The sequence below is a fragment of the Malurus melanocephalus genome, unplaced genomic scaffold (assembly GCF_030028575.1).
Source record: "Malurus melanocephalus ecotype Western Australia unplaced genomic scaffold, MMel_1.1 scaffold_166, whole genome shotgun sequence".
Lineage (NCBI taxonomy): Eukaryota > Metazoa > Chordata > Aves > Passeriformes > Maluridae > Malurus > Malurus melanocephalus.
The window spans coordinates 1,054,156-1,067,983 of record NW_026623398.1 but is presented as its reverse complement, the minus strand read 5'-3'; the positions used below and the strand labels follow the sequence as shown (position 1 = coordinate 1,067,983).

The 13,828-nt window shown below is 37.0% G+C and overlaps 1 protein-coding gene across 1 annotated transcript in view; it reads left to right on the top strand.

Annotated features, from left to right (window-relative positions):
• The first annotated feature begins 981 nt into the window (after positions 1–981).
• The window catches only part of BMP5 (bone morphogenetic protein 5), a 56,792-nt gene continuing 43,945 nt past the window's right edge, over positions 982–13,828 (top strand). Inside the window, exon 1 of the mRNA XM_057372212.1 lies at positions 982–2,174. Within this exon, the coding sequence (XP_057228195.1) occupies positions 1,691–2,174 (484 nt within the window). The 5' untranslated portion in view covers positions 982–1,690. The remainder of the gene's footprint in view (positions 2,175–13,828) is intronic.

Here is a 13,828-nt window from a genome sequence, read left to right as displayed (position 1 = left end):
GGGATGGATTTTATATACCTGTTTTTTCCCCCTAATTCCATGTTGACAAAAAGCCTTTTTTGTCCCTTTTTACTACTTTTCATCAAAGGAAAGTCTCCTCAAGGCTAAGGCAAATTTTAGCAGCAAGGAAAATGACCACCAATAATCTGMGCAGTATGAAATTTAACACGGCAATTTTGTTTCAGTGAGAAGAAAATACGGGTTGCTGGCTGTCAAAAAATTMCATGCTGAACCTTAACATCATGGGCAGCAGCTTTAAAATCTATTTAATATTCTTATTTCTTCAGTTAAGTTGTTTCCTCCTTCCTTAATAACAGGTTGTGGGATTAAATCTTAGCTTTTCATATTTACTGGGAAAAGYAGTATAGCAATTTATGAGTAAAAATGTACTTTGAATAAATTATCATTGCAAATTACAGCTTATGGAAGTTGCCTCTATAACCATAATTACAACATTGGCTGTGCACAATTTGAAATCTTGCTTGCTGAATAAATTTGTTTTCATTCAGATTACATTCCCAACATTTTGAGAAAATAGTGAATCAAACCTCACCGACAAAATTTCCTACAGGTTTATCGAAAAGGTCACCTTTGTTTGCTAAATTTACCTAAAACACAAGCATTTCTTTAATTAGTGAGATGCTATTTTAGTCTGTTATGAGAATTTCCTACTCAGGTTTACTAAAACATAGATTCATAAGGAGACTCACAAGAGCTCCCATATTACACCATGCCTTTAGTTATCTCTGTATCCAAAAATTGCTAAAGTTAAAATTGATTGTGCAAGCAGGAACGAAAGAAACAGCCAATAGCCAAAATTAGGTATATTACTGTAAATTGGAGAGACGGGGGAGAGGTTTAAAGCTCTATCTGGCAAGAGAAGGGTTAAGGACTTTTTTGCTATACCCGTTTCAAATTACAATGAGAAGCCTCTTCTTTCCCAGCAGGGTTGTGCTTACATTAGTCTTTAGATCTCTCTTGAAGAGAGCTGTTATATTTGTGCCTGCTACAGTTGGAAATAACAGTTCAGAAGCTGAAAAGGGTTGAATGGATTTACAGAAGGTTATTTTTTGCAAGTAAATTCATGGCAACACATTAATTTGATTAGTACATGCTTTAGAATTACTTTACACTCAAGCGATTCAAAAGATGTCAAAGTTGTCACCAGGCTGCTGGACAAATATGTGTTACACCACCAAGGTACAGATCAAGACAAATCTGTGACTCAGGATTTTATCTTGGGAAGAGCGCAAGGTGTACGAAGAACTCAGAATAACGAGGGAAGATAACTCTGGGAACTACAATGTGTCAGAAGAACATCTCTTGCTAATACAGCTCCCCACCCGAGACCCGGTTATCTAAGGTTTATATAGGAATGCCTAGGTCAGCTGACAAAATACTGGTCTTCTGCTCCATAAATGCAGAAAAAACGATAACAACAGTGGAAAATTGGAAGTCTGAATTTCAGCTTTCTTAGAAATAACTGCAACCTGACACATTCCATAATATTTAAACAGGGTGGGGGGAGAGGAATCACCAAAGATGTTACGTTTAGAGATGACATTGACATGAAGAATAGGTAAATTTTGTTTTTCAGCTACTGGGAAAGCAGACCTCATAGGAACTCAGAACAAGTAGGAGAAAAGTTTTGTTTTTTTTTTTTTTTTCCTTGTTCCTTTTCTTTTCAAAGATGAACCTTACTGCGCTCAAAGCTTTCGTGGGCTTGCTCTGGAATTGCTGGGTTCTGGTGGGTCACGCACAGGGAAGTTTAGGAGACAATCATGTCCATTCGAGTTTTATTTACAGGAGGCTGCGGAACCATGAGAGAAGGGAGATTCAGAGAGAGATTCTCTCTATCCTGGGTTTACCTCACAGACCCAGACCATTTTCACCAGGAAAGCAGGCTTCTTCTGCACCCCTCTTCATGCTGGACCTGTATAATGCCATGACAAATGAAGAGGATTCTGAGGAGCTGGAGTATTCACTAAAGGGATCAGTGGCAGGGGAGACCAGAGGGATACGAAAAGGATACCCTGCCTCTCCAAATGGATATTCGCGTGGAATACAATTATCTCGCATGACCCCCCTGAGCACACAGAATCCTCCCTTAGCCAGCCTGCACGACACCAACTTTCTGAATGATGCTGACATGGTCATGAGCTTTGTCAATTTAGGTACGTGGAAATATTTTTTGTCTTTGCTCTCTCTGACAAACTGTTAGCCCTGATCTTGTGAAGGGCAAACCTCTCGGCCRAACCGTAACCTGTTCTAACACAGCAGGATTGGGCCCAGGCTGCTGTGCCACTGCTAAAAGAAAAATCATATGGATGGTAAAGTAGCTACATTGTAGGTGGCCGTGGAAAAAGATTTTTCTCACTGTTTATATAAAGTCAGTTTCTATAACTTCCCTCTGCTGGCTTCTGTTTTCTTTCTTTCATTGATGTAATGAAAATTCTAGCCTTAGGCCAACTAACTCCTTTTTTTTTTTTTTTTTGTAAATCTCTAAAAATCAAACACTTATGCCTATTGCTCAGTTATTTCCCTCAGCGTTTTCCTTAGAACTCACACATGAACAAACATCAGTTGTTAACATTTTAAAGCCTAGAAAGGTATGAAAAGGAAAAAGTTGAACCATTAAACACCCCCCTCCCCCAAAACATTCTTATGTTATTTAGTGGGGGGGTTTTCTGTTGTTAAGAGTCAGAGTTTTATTATCTTTTTAGCTGATGGCTGGATTTTAAACAATCTGTTGCTGCTCCTTTGTTATTTCTATTCAATAACCACAGGCTGTGTTTTATTATACTGCTGTGGTGCTCAGAATCTACAATGGTTCTTATTTTCTGTGTCATAAATAAATTAAATGACAAGTACAGTATCAAACTCCAGAAACATGCAAGCAAAGAATGCTTTTGAAAATTATATCAATTCAGACACAAACCTGATAAAACTAAATTATATTTGCCTCTGAATGTAATAAACATGCTTACCAGTTAAATTGTAGGTTAAAGAAAAGCAGTTACAGATTTTTTTTACTAAAAGGCAAATTAAATCTCATAAAGAAAGCTGAAAATAATTCATGAAAGGAATTTGGTATTTTTTAAAGTATTTTGAATACTGCAGGACTCATACATTTGGCTGGAAAAGTATCTTCTCTTTGGACATGAATAGCAAGAGATTTAATTGAAAACGTGAAGTGTCACAACAAGCTGGTACAAATTCTGATGAACTCCTGTTTTCCAGGGTAATACTTTCTATAGAAACATTTTTAACAGTGGCACGTGTTCCAAAATACCTTCAGTTTATCACACACATTCTGTACTTCTTATGTCTACCATGTTTTTAATAAATACTAAATGCTCCATATACTAAAATTGTAGGAAAGTAACATTCTAGAGTTTATTTGTCATAATAATCAAATCACTTTTCATTAATTATTTGGCTCATAAGGAGGTGTTCAAGCCTGAGATCTTTTTCCTTAAGAGTAGCATATGTCCACACCTCTAAATACATTTGCTTGTTGCTTTTGCTCCMGAAATAGCAGGCTCGGAAAAAACAGAATCTGTTTTTTTGAATATGTGTTCCYTATCRATAAGAAATAGTTCTATATTGCCCMTGTATTACTCTTAAATTAACATTGCATGACTTGCTTTGCCCAGAGTATCTAGAGTCAGCTGAATTTTGAATGGCAAAATTATACAGAAAAATAGGAAATGCTCTGATCCTCAGCATTAGTCAAGGCACTGATCCTGCAAAAATCTTCCTGACRTGTCCTGAGAAATCCCCTCTGTAAATATCTCACAGACTAGTCCATCAGCGTCCCTGAGGACTATTTACATGGGACCTAGGCTTTGATTTCAGAAATGTCTTTGATTACAGTAGGATTTCTTGCAGTGAATGAGTAGAAGTCTTTGAAGTTTCAGTGTCAGATATATCCTAGGCTGATCCTACTGTGTTTCCCCAGACAAAAACCTGCTCTGGAAGAACTCAAATTTCCACTGAGTGTCTTACCTTGGGTGGGAAGTTTCTAGTATTTGTCTCGTTTTGTTGGGAAACCAGTGTTGCCTTAAGAAAGTAATTCTGAAAAGCTAAAGCCCATCTTATGTTTCAAAACTGTGAAAACTGGGGGCGAGATGTRTTTTTATAGTGATTAATATTAATAAACACCACAAACGTATAACAAAATACTGTGCAAATATCAGCTTTTATTTGGCATCTATAAAATTAAAATGTGTCTCAGCTCTAAGTCAGTTTAAAACCTAATTCCCTTAAATACCCTTCCATACAMGTTGGATATTGCGGTAGATCACACATTCCACTGTGTAAAACGCGTAAAAAATATTGATGACCAATATAGATTAACTTCAACATTTTTATTAAACAATCCTATGTTTCAGCATAATTAACATAAAAATGGAATAAATCATGGGAACAAGTAACCATTTTATATGATTTACGCAGTATGAGATTGTGACAGATGAGGGCAAGCTCTTTTAATGGAGAATGGGGAAAAATATGCAGTGATAAGTGAATGCTAATGCTGTACCTTAAAATCAATAAATGCTGATGCAGCGCAGTAATAACTCAAATGGATTTAGAATTGAAGCCTCAGTCAACTTGCATCAAATAAATTTACTCTGAAAATAGCATTCACCATTTTCATACTTGCACACCATTAGTTACATAGTGTGTAATTATAAAAGTCTATTAATCATGAAATTTTAAATTGAAACTTTTCTATGTAGTTGTACCAGCTATAGTAATTTAAAATACATATAATAAAACAATAAATATGCACTTGAGATTTTGGATAGAAATTATTAAGCATGAGAATTCAAAACACTGAATAAAGTTAAAAAGAAAAAAAAAAACCAGACATGAGCAAATAATTTTATATTAAAGAATAAAAATTTAAACTTATATGCTAATTTTGATTTAAACCCCAAGCTGTCAGAGTTGTAAATACCTCACTTTCAAAAACAAATTTAGAAAATAATCATCAAGGGAACTGCAATCATAATTCTGTCAAGCAACGAGGGAGAAAAATAAGAATGCATTTATTTCTCCTGAAGTTAAAATTGTAAACACCTGCTCTTTCTACTGGAATCCATATCAGAATTTCCATCTCTTTCTTTCTTGAAAAATACAACAAGACAGAGACTATGTCTTGTCCTGTGTTTTGTATAAGACTGTGTGCGTTGGCAACTCTCCACAAATATTAATGAGTGTAACAGAGGAGTTAACTGGGTTTGGTCCAACAGCCAGAGAATAAATCCTCCACTACACGCACTGGGGTTTTCAAAGATCTGATTATATCACCTACAAATTCAGAACTTTGTTTTTCTGACTGTGTGTTTTTTTATCCTCTTATTATATTTTATTGTATTATTGCAAAGCCCTGACTCTTTGGAGTTCTGGCATCTTCTTTTTGGCTGGACTCCCAAAATGACATATATAGGATACCCTGTTCCCCAGGGAGCAGGCAAATAATACTTACATAGTCCCACTCACGTTTTGCTCACTCAAAATTTAGTTAGAGAAGGACTTTTTAAAGATAAATGTTAGTGTTCCCACTCCTCACCTCTTWCAGAAAGAGGGGGAATGAATAAAAAATATCTACATGGATGAGGCTTGGAAAAACAGCAGCACTTTTGTAAACTATATTTAAACATTTCAAATACTGATTTTTTTCATTATCATCAAAGCAATCATTAAATCTGTTATACTTAAATGTTCCTTCTCGTGAAATTCAAATGGTCTATACTTACCTTTTTTTTCAACACATCTGTTAATTTTTCTCCTAGCAGATTGYTTCATTCACTAAAGAAGTCTGTTTGCTTTCTTCATGTTTTCCTGTTAATTGGCATAAACCTACCATAAAATAGGAGATAGAAATGCAAGTTTTGTGGTTTTCTGTTATGTTTTCTATTGTAAGCACATAAAATTGATTTCAAAAACTTGAATATGAAGATCACAATAAAACTTATGATCCTGATGTACATATGCTAAGAAGGATACAATATTACTGAGATTTTTTTAAGTAACCGGTGCACCCCAGAAAGACATTTTTTCTTCTCACACAATGCAAATGCGTCCACAGTCTTAGAATAATTTTCAAACTGCACGTGTTGAGTTCATTTCTTAAACCAGACACTGAAATCAATGGAAATTTTATCTGTGGTACAGAGGACTGTTCATATATCTCCAGTTTTTCTACCCCATGTTTGTACACTGTCTTACAGATTATATKCTTCTTTAAAATCTGAATCACTAAGCCAATACATAAATTCAAAAGATTTATAATCCATTGTGCTCATTGGAAAATGCTAACTTGGCATAGAACGACTTTTTACAGCTACTTTGAGAAACCTATAGTACATCAATCCACACAAAATACCCCCACAAAATATATTTTTGCTGCACACAAAAAAGAAAGGATTCCTTACTGCAATCAGACCTTGAGCATACATAGTAGCTCGTTTCTTAAATTAAACTAATTCAGTTTCTACAACCTTCCACTCACAGCTAACATATCATCAGCGAGGGATATGGAGTGCTAAGCTATAAAATGCCAGGAGCTGAGGAAGGGGTTTGAAGGATACACACAAAAAGGCCTCAGGATCATTAACTTCTCTCCTAAAGCTTAGGAATGAGCACATTTTCTTTCTTTTCCACAGGATTTCAGATGTTGCTGTCTTAATTTTAACTGTACGTGAATTTTCTTGGCTGTGGTACAGTTTTAGTATATAAATGCAGGCTTCTAATGAAAATATTGACACAGCCTTAGCTGAGGTGATGGAAATAGTGCTATTATCTTGCCTTGAACAGAGGGATGCTATTACAGAGATAAAACTTGTTAAATAACAAATAGACACCCCCCCCCAATGTCTTTAATTGTAGAATTGGACCAATGCTGAGAAAAAWTGAAAAAATATTTGTGAAGTTTTTATTCAATGGCAACCCCGAGTTAAAAAGATGTTGTTCTTCCCTGTTTTACATAAAATTTAGAGCAAATTAGATCAAGTAGATCTCAATTTTCATCCAAAGTAAACATCACTCAGCATCTTGAAATCTTAAGATTTTTTCCCCCATATTAAAGTTTTGTCACCCTATCAGTAAACGGAATGAATTTCTTGTGACCAAGTGCACTCAAGCATTAGAAATAACTATGAATTAYGAAATAATTTTCTATGATCAAATTAAATATTAAGACAACTCTTTGCAAAATAATTTTAYTWATTTMTAGAACAAAAGGACTTTACTGRCAGGATGACATGAGCTAAAAATCCWCATCCAATACTTAAAATTCACTAGAGTTTTAACCAATTCTTGTGAAATGACAAGCAGGTTTTCAGAGATTGTTTTTTAATTTTTAACAAGAAATATTCTCCATATTCCTTTTTTGAATTACACCACATTCGTTGTTTTATATTGAAATATTTTATATTTCCTTTGAAATCTCTCAAGTTACATGAATCTTACGAACTATATAGCTCTACCTCAAAATAGGTTTGTGTGATCCATAAATATCATCTAACAAAATAATGTTTTTATAACTGTCAATTAATTTTTTTGCCAAAGTTAACACTTTAAATCCAAGTAAATTATTGTGTCTACCCAGCCAAAAAAATGTCAAGCTCTCCATTAACTGGTGTATAAAACTGTCTGACTCTCCTTGCCGACAGGTTTGAAAGGAATTGCAGATAACTGAAGAGAAACTGATTTAGCAGATGGTTAGACGTGCATGGTGAAAAGCTATATATATGTATGGATATATATAAATGCGTATTATTATTAATATTTTTCCCATTGGGAAGAATGGCTGACCCAGTTCCGCTTCTTCTTTAGAAAATGTTCCTTTCCAGACTAAACACAGACTTTGGGTGGGGTTTTGGGGATTGTATGTATTGTACAGTGCATATTTTCCCAGGAAAACACAATCTGGCAGTGACTCTGGCTAACCATGAAAGAGGCAGGCTTGTGGAGACATCTCTGTGAGGAGAGTATTAGGGGAGGAATCCTGCCATGGATTGGATGGAGAACCTCTTGRTTCTGTCCCTAAACTCTGGGTTGTTTTCTTAGATAACAGGACAACTTTGGCATATATGTCATCTCCCACACTTATTGCTCCTGTTATTGTTTTCTCTGAATGTTAAATTATGCAAAGAATTTTACCATGGCTACCTGCCTACTTACTGCCTGAATTRAGGAGTAATTATGACAGGGGCAGSTCCTTTTTCTTCTCTTTTTTTTGCCATGGCATTTCCTTTCAGCTTGCTTTCATAGGACCACAAACTAATAGAATTTGGAAAAAAAGATTGATTGATTGCAGTCTGATCATTGTAGGTGTTGTCTGGTGTTTCCACATAGCTGAGAATGAACAGTTTATGAAGTGCCAATTGCAGCCTCCAGCTAAAGAAAGGCTCCCCAGGGCTTCAGGAGAGCTCTGGCTGCTACCAGACTTTATAATTATTTCCCACACTTTTCGCTATCCTCTCCTGCTTGTCCTTTCCCTTGTCTCTAACCCCTGCTGTCTAGGCAGGGTCACTGAACTTTGGTTTTATGTCAGTGGCGTTTGGCTGTAGGAAGGATTACAGGGCGAGAAGCGCTGAGCCCAGGCGGCAGTGCGGGAGATGGAGAGGGAAGCAATGACAGCAGGCAGGAGAGAAAAAGGGCAAAGCAMAGGSYGGGYTTTAGAAGGAGGACATCCCTCTTCTCAGTAGGCAGCAGCTGAGCAGGGCTGGATCCAGACCTGCTGGGCATGGGAAAGACTCACCATGGAGGAACAGCCCCTGCAGGAGCTGGTGCTGCTGGAAGGTTTAGTCCTGCTCCTCTGTGCCTCACGTGGAGCGCGATGCTGCAGCACTGAGAGCRTTTCCCATGCCAGTCAGATCACAAAAGTGGAATTTGTCATGGTAGGAAGAAGGTGAATGCAGACAGAGAAGGAGTAAAGAGCACAATAAAGATAGAAAATGAACAAATGAAAGGCCAAATTTGTCCAGGTATGGGTTTCTTCTCTTAGTAAGCCTTGAAGGAAGGGGAGMACTTTTCTCCTCAATCCCTTGTGTCAGCCCAGCTACCTCAGCCTCTCCAGGCTTTTCAGGCAAAACTTTTCATCCTTGCAAAACAAAATGTAGCTCCCCCCACCCTCTGGTATGTGTGTGTCGGGAGTACACAGACRGGCTACTAACATTTGCAGCCATAAATAACTTGGAAGCTGCTTTTAAAAACCGCAGGTTAAGGGATGAGGGCTGCCGTGACGCACACAGAGGTTGAGATCAGAGGAGCAGCTAAGAGGGGTCGGGAGAAACAATGAATCCCCTTGTTCTGAGTCATATTTACGAGTGCTCCATTGCACCTAAAGTTCATATTTATTGGCTAGGCCATGGGGTTTCCCCATTTGCTCATCTCTTAAAATAACACCCCTGGTTAAAATTTCCTATAAAACACAGAAATGCTACAGCAGGCAGAACTTGTCAACCCTGACAACTMCATTATTTAAGTTTGTGGGTGTGGTGCACCAAGCAAGAGCTGGCTGTGTTTTGTAGTGAATTACAATTTTGTTTCTATACAAAACATGACTGTAATATAGTAGAAAAGGAGAGATTTTAAAGCTCAGCTCTCCACTCAGAAATTTCCCACYGTTATTGAGAGATGCTCCAAGATTTGATTTTAGGTGCTTAGGTGTCCCAGCTCTTTTTGAGCAATTATTCTGGTGCAATGGGTCAAGAACCCGGCTTTATCAACTACCATTATACAATTTAATGGCACATGTGGTACCTCACCAAAATGTGGTTCTACTTTTTTTTCCCACAAAAATTCAGGGCAAACTGAAGCAAAAATTATTAATGGGGCAGAACCTAGAAAACTAACCAGGACAGCTAGTGCTAGTTCATGATGTGTATCTGTAACTGGCAACCAGTGGCTTTGCAGAAGCAAAATTCCACCCAACTCTCTTTTTCAATGAGAATCAGGATGATGAAGAAATTTGAACAGCTGAAGTTTTGTTGTTTTTTTTTTTTTTTTTTTTTTTTTTTTTTTTTTTTTTTTTTTTTAATCTGGCTTAACAATATCATCTATTCAGACTCCCTGACTACCTTAAAGTCTTTTCCAGCTTCAGTGATCCTGCAATTATATCCCTATGTAGACTGGGTCAATTAAATTAAATTATTTTTGCTTTAATTCACTGGTATTTGACTGTAGTCAAATTAATGAAGTTAAATTMATATGATCTGGTAAGGCTGCACCCCTATTCTAGAGTAATTATCATAAATTAAGAGCAATTTGGTTAGGCATAGCCATTTATAATATTTATTTTTTTAAAAAGGCAGGGAAATGCATGTGGAGTATGCAGCTGTAAGATACTGCAAAATAATTTTAAAAAAATTATTGGACTTTTTCAATTGCGAATGGCATCATTTTTGGAGGTAGAGGTGTTAAATTCTATTCTGACAAACAATGAAATTCTGGCCAAAAGAAACCCCAAAGCTGATTAGTTTTGTTCTAGACCACAGAAAAAGAAGGAGCAGGGGCACTGAATGAGCAGGGACTCTGGTTCTGGGGCAGTGGGCAGATGGTGTCTGATGGCACCTGGTGCCTAAAGCCATGGGATTCCAATGGCACAATTTCCAAACACATTAGCTGAGAAATTGAAGAGTGGAAGAACAGGATGATATCCCTGGGGGAGAACGTCCAGGCTCCGGGTACAGCCCCACAACAGCTTTGTGGTGATTTATGGTGGTGGAGATCCAGCAGGAACATAGCTTTGGGAAGGTTGTTCCCAAGGTTAGCTCAGCTGGAATATCTGTCATAAAACCACAAGTCTCAACATGCTAGTGATCCCAAAGGTTGATCTGCTGCTCCTGACCAGGTTACCTTGCTGCCTCATACATGAAAATGAAATGTGTGTAAAGGCTTTGCAGTGATTGTGTCCCTCCCCCAGCTGAGTCTAAACCTGRAATCAGAGAGTGAAATGTCTGAGCAGCCTCACTGGAAAATCCTGAAGAGCCTCAGAGAATGAAMACAGGGTGCTTCTGTTTTCCAGTCCATAAAATGAGGATGGGCAAATGAGTACTCATTTTCAGTTCTGWGTATTCTCATTCTTCGACATTGCAGAGCACTGGTACAGCTTTGTTCTTGTGAAGCCTCTTTTTGCTCTGTGTGCTCCATAAAACATTTTGCTTTGAAAAGCCTCACAACACCTTGCACTTCTTCATGGTGATCTCAAATGTTATTTTAGAAAGGGCTAAAAAGGGCAACAAGTTTGGTATTCTTAAAACAGACAGTTTACAAATAATGAAAATGAAAAAGAGACACTGGAATTTAAGCAGCAAAACTGAGACTTGTATTCTGATGTAATGGAGAGGGGAAGTGTGGCTAGCTTAGCTCTTTTCCTCAGAATATAGGTTTGTGCCCCTCTGAGGCATGTGAGCATGCATATGTATGTGCATGGCTTTGTGTATGTAATAGAGAAAGCACGTAAATCTCTTCAGTTTTAGTCATTGGAATTTTTTCCCCCTTAAATCATAATATTCTTTCCCATCAATACTTTGTGGCTTTAGCAGCCCTGACCTTTCAAGCTGCCTGTTTGGACCGGTGTTTATCAGATGACCATTTGACCTCCTTGTTAATTGYACTTAATTACATCCTGTTGTAACATTTTGAAATAAGGAGGAGAGTTTATGGATCTGCTCCAAAGACCTGAAGACTAAAATGGCAGCAGAATTCGGTGGTATGAGGTGCTGAGTAATCTTGGYGTGAGGGTAATGAGAGCTGTGTCTTGTCCAGTCGATGGCAAAATCAGATCCTTAAACAAGTCCTTCCACTTAGGATCTTTTATGAATAAAATCACATGTTTTTCTTTATTCTGAGAAGGGCTTCTCCTGTCTGATCAACAGCTTGGATATTTCTTCAAAGAGATCAAGAAAGGGGTGAGATATCAACAATACTGCAAGGGCTGGTTTTCACATCTGATGATATAAAAGTCACAAACCTCTGTTTCCACAAGTGATATCTTTGGTTTTCCAAAACTTCACACATTCTTATGCTTCCATAGAATTGCCAGTTCCCATAAGTTTTTTATATACATTTATATAATACTTGCTAAGTGATTTTCTGTGCAATGATGATTTATGAGCACATCTAAGGTTTCATTAAAGAGCAGCAATTATCCCCTGCAGCTGCAGAAAAACAAAAATGAAAACAAATCATCATCCAGAGAGAGCTCAGTTCATGAAAATGGTCACTCTAAAGGCTCAGAAAGCAGCTTCAAGCACTTTTGATTTTACAATGTTTTTCATATAGTCCATGGCTTTTGAAATGCATGGCATTCACCATATCACTTCTCACGTGCTGAGAGGTACGTACATGCTTCCTTTATTGTTGTTCCATAGCTCACTTTCCACAAATTTTAATTTATAATAKTACAGTAAACTTGGTTTCCTAAACCGAACAAATAAAAAATACAGAAGCTATAAATTATTGTTAGCAAGTGAAAGTCTAGTCCCAAGGCTTTAAGGAGCACTGGGCAAAAGAATACACCTTCAATTTTACTGTAACACTGATAAATAGACTTACTGGAGAATTAAGTCGCACAGAGAATTAATTGTTTGTAGTGGTTAACTGCACGTAATTATGGCAKTATTGCAATGGTTTATCATCCATCTTGAGTCAAATTCTAGATAAAAAAGGCAAGTTACTWAGGGCTGTGCTGTGAGCCCTTAGGCTGATGTAGTACTACCCCTGGTTGTCACTGTGAACTGAGCRCTATTGTGGAAGCTAGAAGTCTGTACTGTCTTTCATTTAGCAAAGGTTAAACCTACAGTTCAACCAGACACAACTGCTTTTACACAGATTGATGCTTCTTATGTATTGATTTAAATTAAAAGCTTATATAATTAAAAATAAACCACAGAATTTGCTGGATGTCAGAGTAAGGTATTCAAAAGAACATAATTTTTAAATCCTCTTTGGTATTAAGCAATAGAAAGTATTCCTGAAAACACATTGTTAAATGTGATGACCTTCAAAGAGGGCTGGTTGGTTTTTCAGAATTTTGAGAGGCAGTATAATGTGGCACTATATAACATRATGTATCACAGTAATTTAAAATTAGGTGTTATTCCAGAATAAAGTTCTTTCTTTTCTTTGATTCTTTGGTTTTCTTCTACATCATATCCTACTGCTATCAACTATGGCTCTTCAAAAGGTAATTTTTTTTTCATCCTTTCCTAAACTATTGAATTAATAATCATGTTTAATGGGGCTGTATATAATAATGAGATCACATTTACAAGGAGAAACATTTTAGGATCTATCAAAATTTAAATTTAAGTAAATATATTTTAAATGTTGTTTTATAAAATATATGTACAAATATATTTTTCTGTAGAAATATAGATGTGCATTAATGCAGAATCTAGAGGGAATTGATGCTTAAGAATCAATTCTAAGACATAGATCACAGAATACTCAGAGTTGAAAGAGACTCACAAGGATCAAGTGCAACTCTTAAGTGAATGGCCCATATGGGGATTGAACCCACACCCTTGGTCATATTGGCACCACACTGACCAGCTGAGCTAATCTTGAGGTCGGGTAGTTCAAGTTCAAGCTGCAATTCATTGGGCCATCATGAAGAGAGTAATGTCATTAGGATTAACAGCACATTGCCACCATTTTGATTTCCCAGTTGTGCTCTGCTTGCTCCGTATTTGTACATTTTCCTTACAAATGCAAAATACAAAAGCCGTGCTTACTACCATGTGTGTGTGATAGGGAGACCCTGTGTAAAAGGGGGTCATCACTCAGTTGGAATCAGTCCACAGGCACA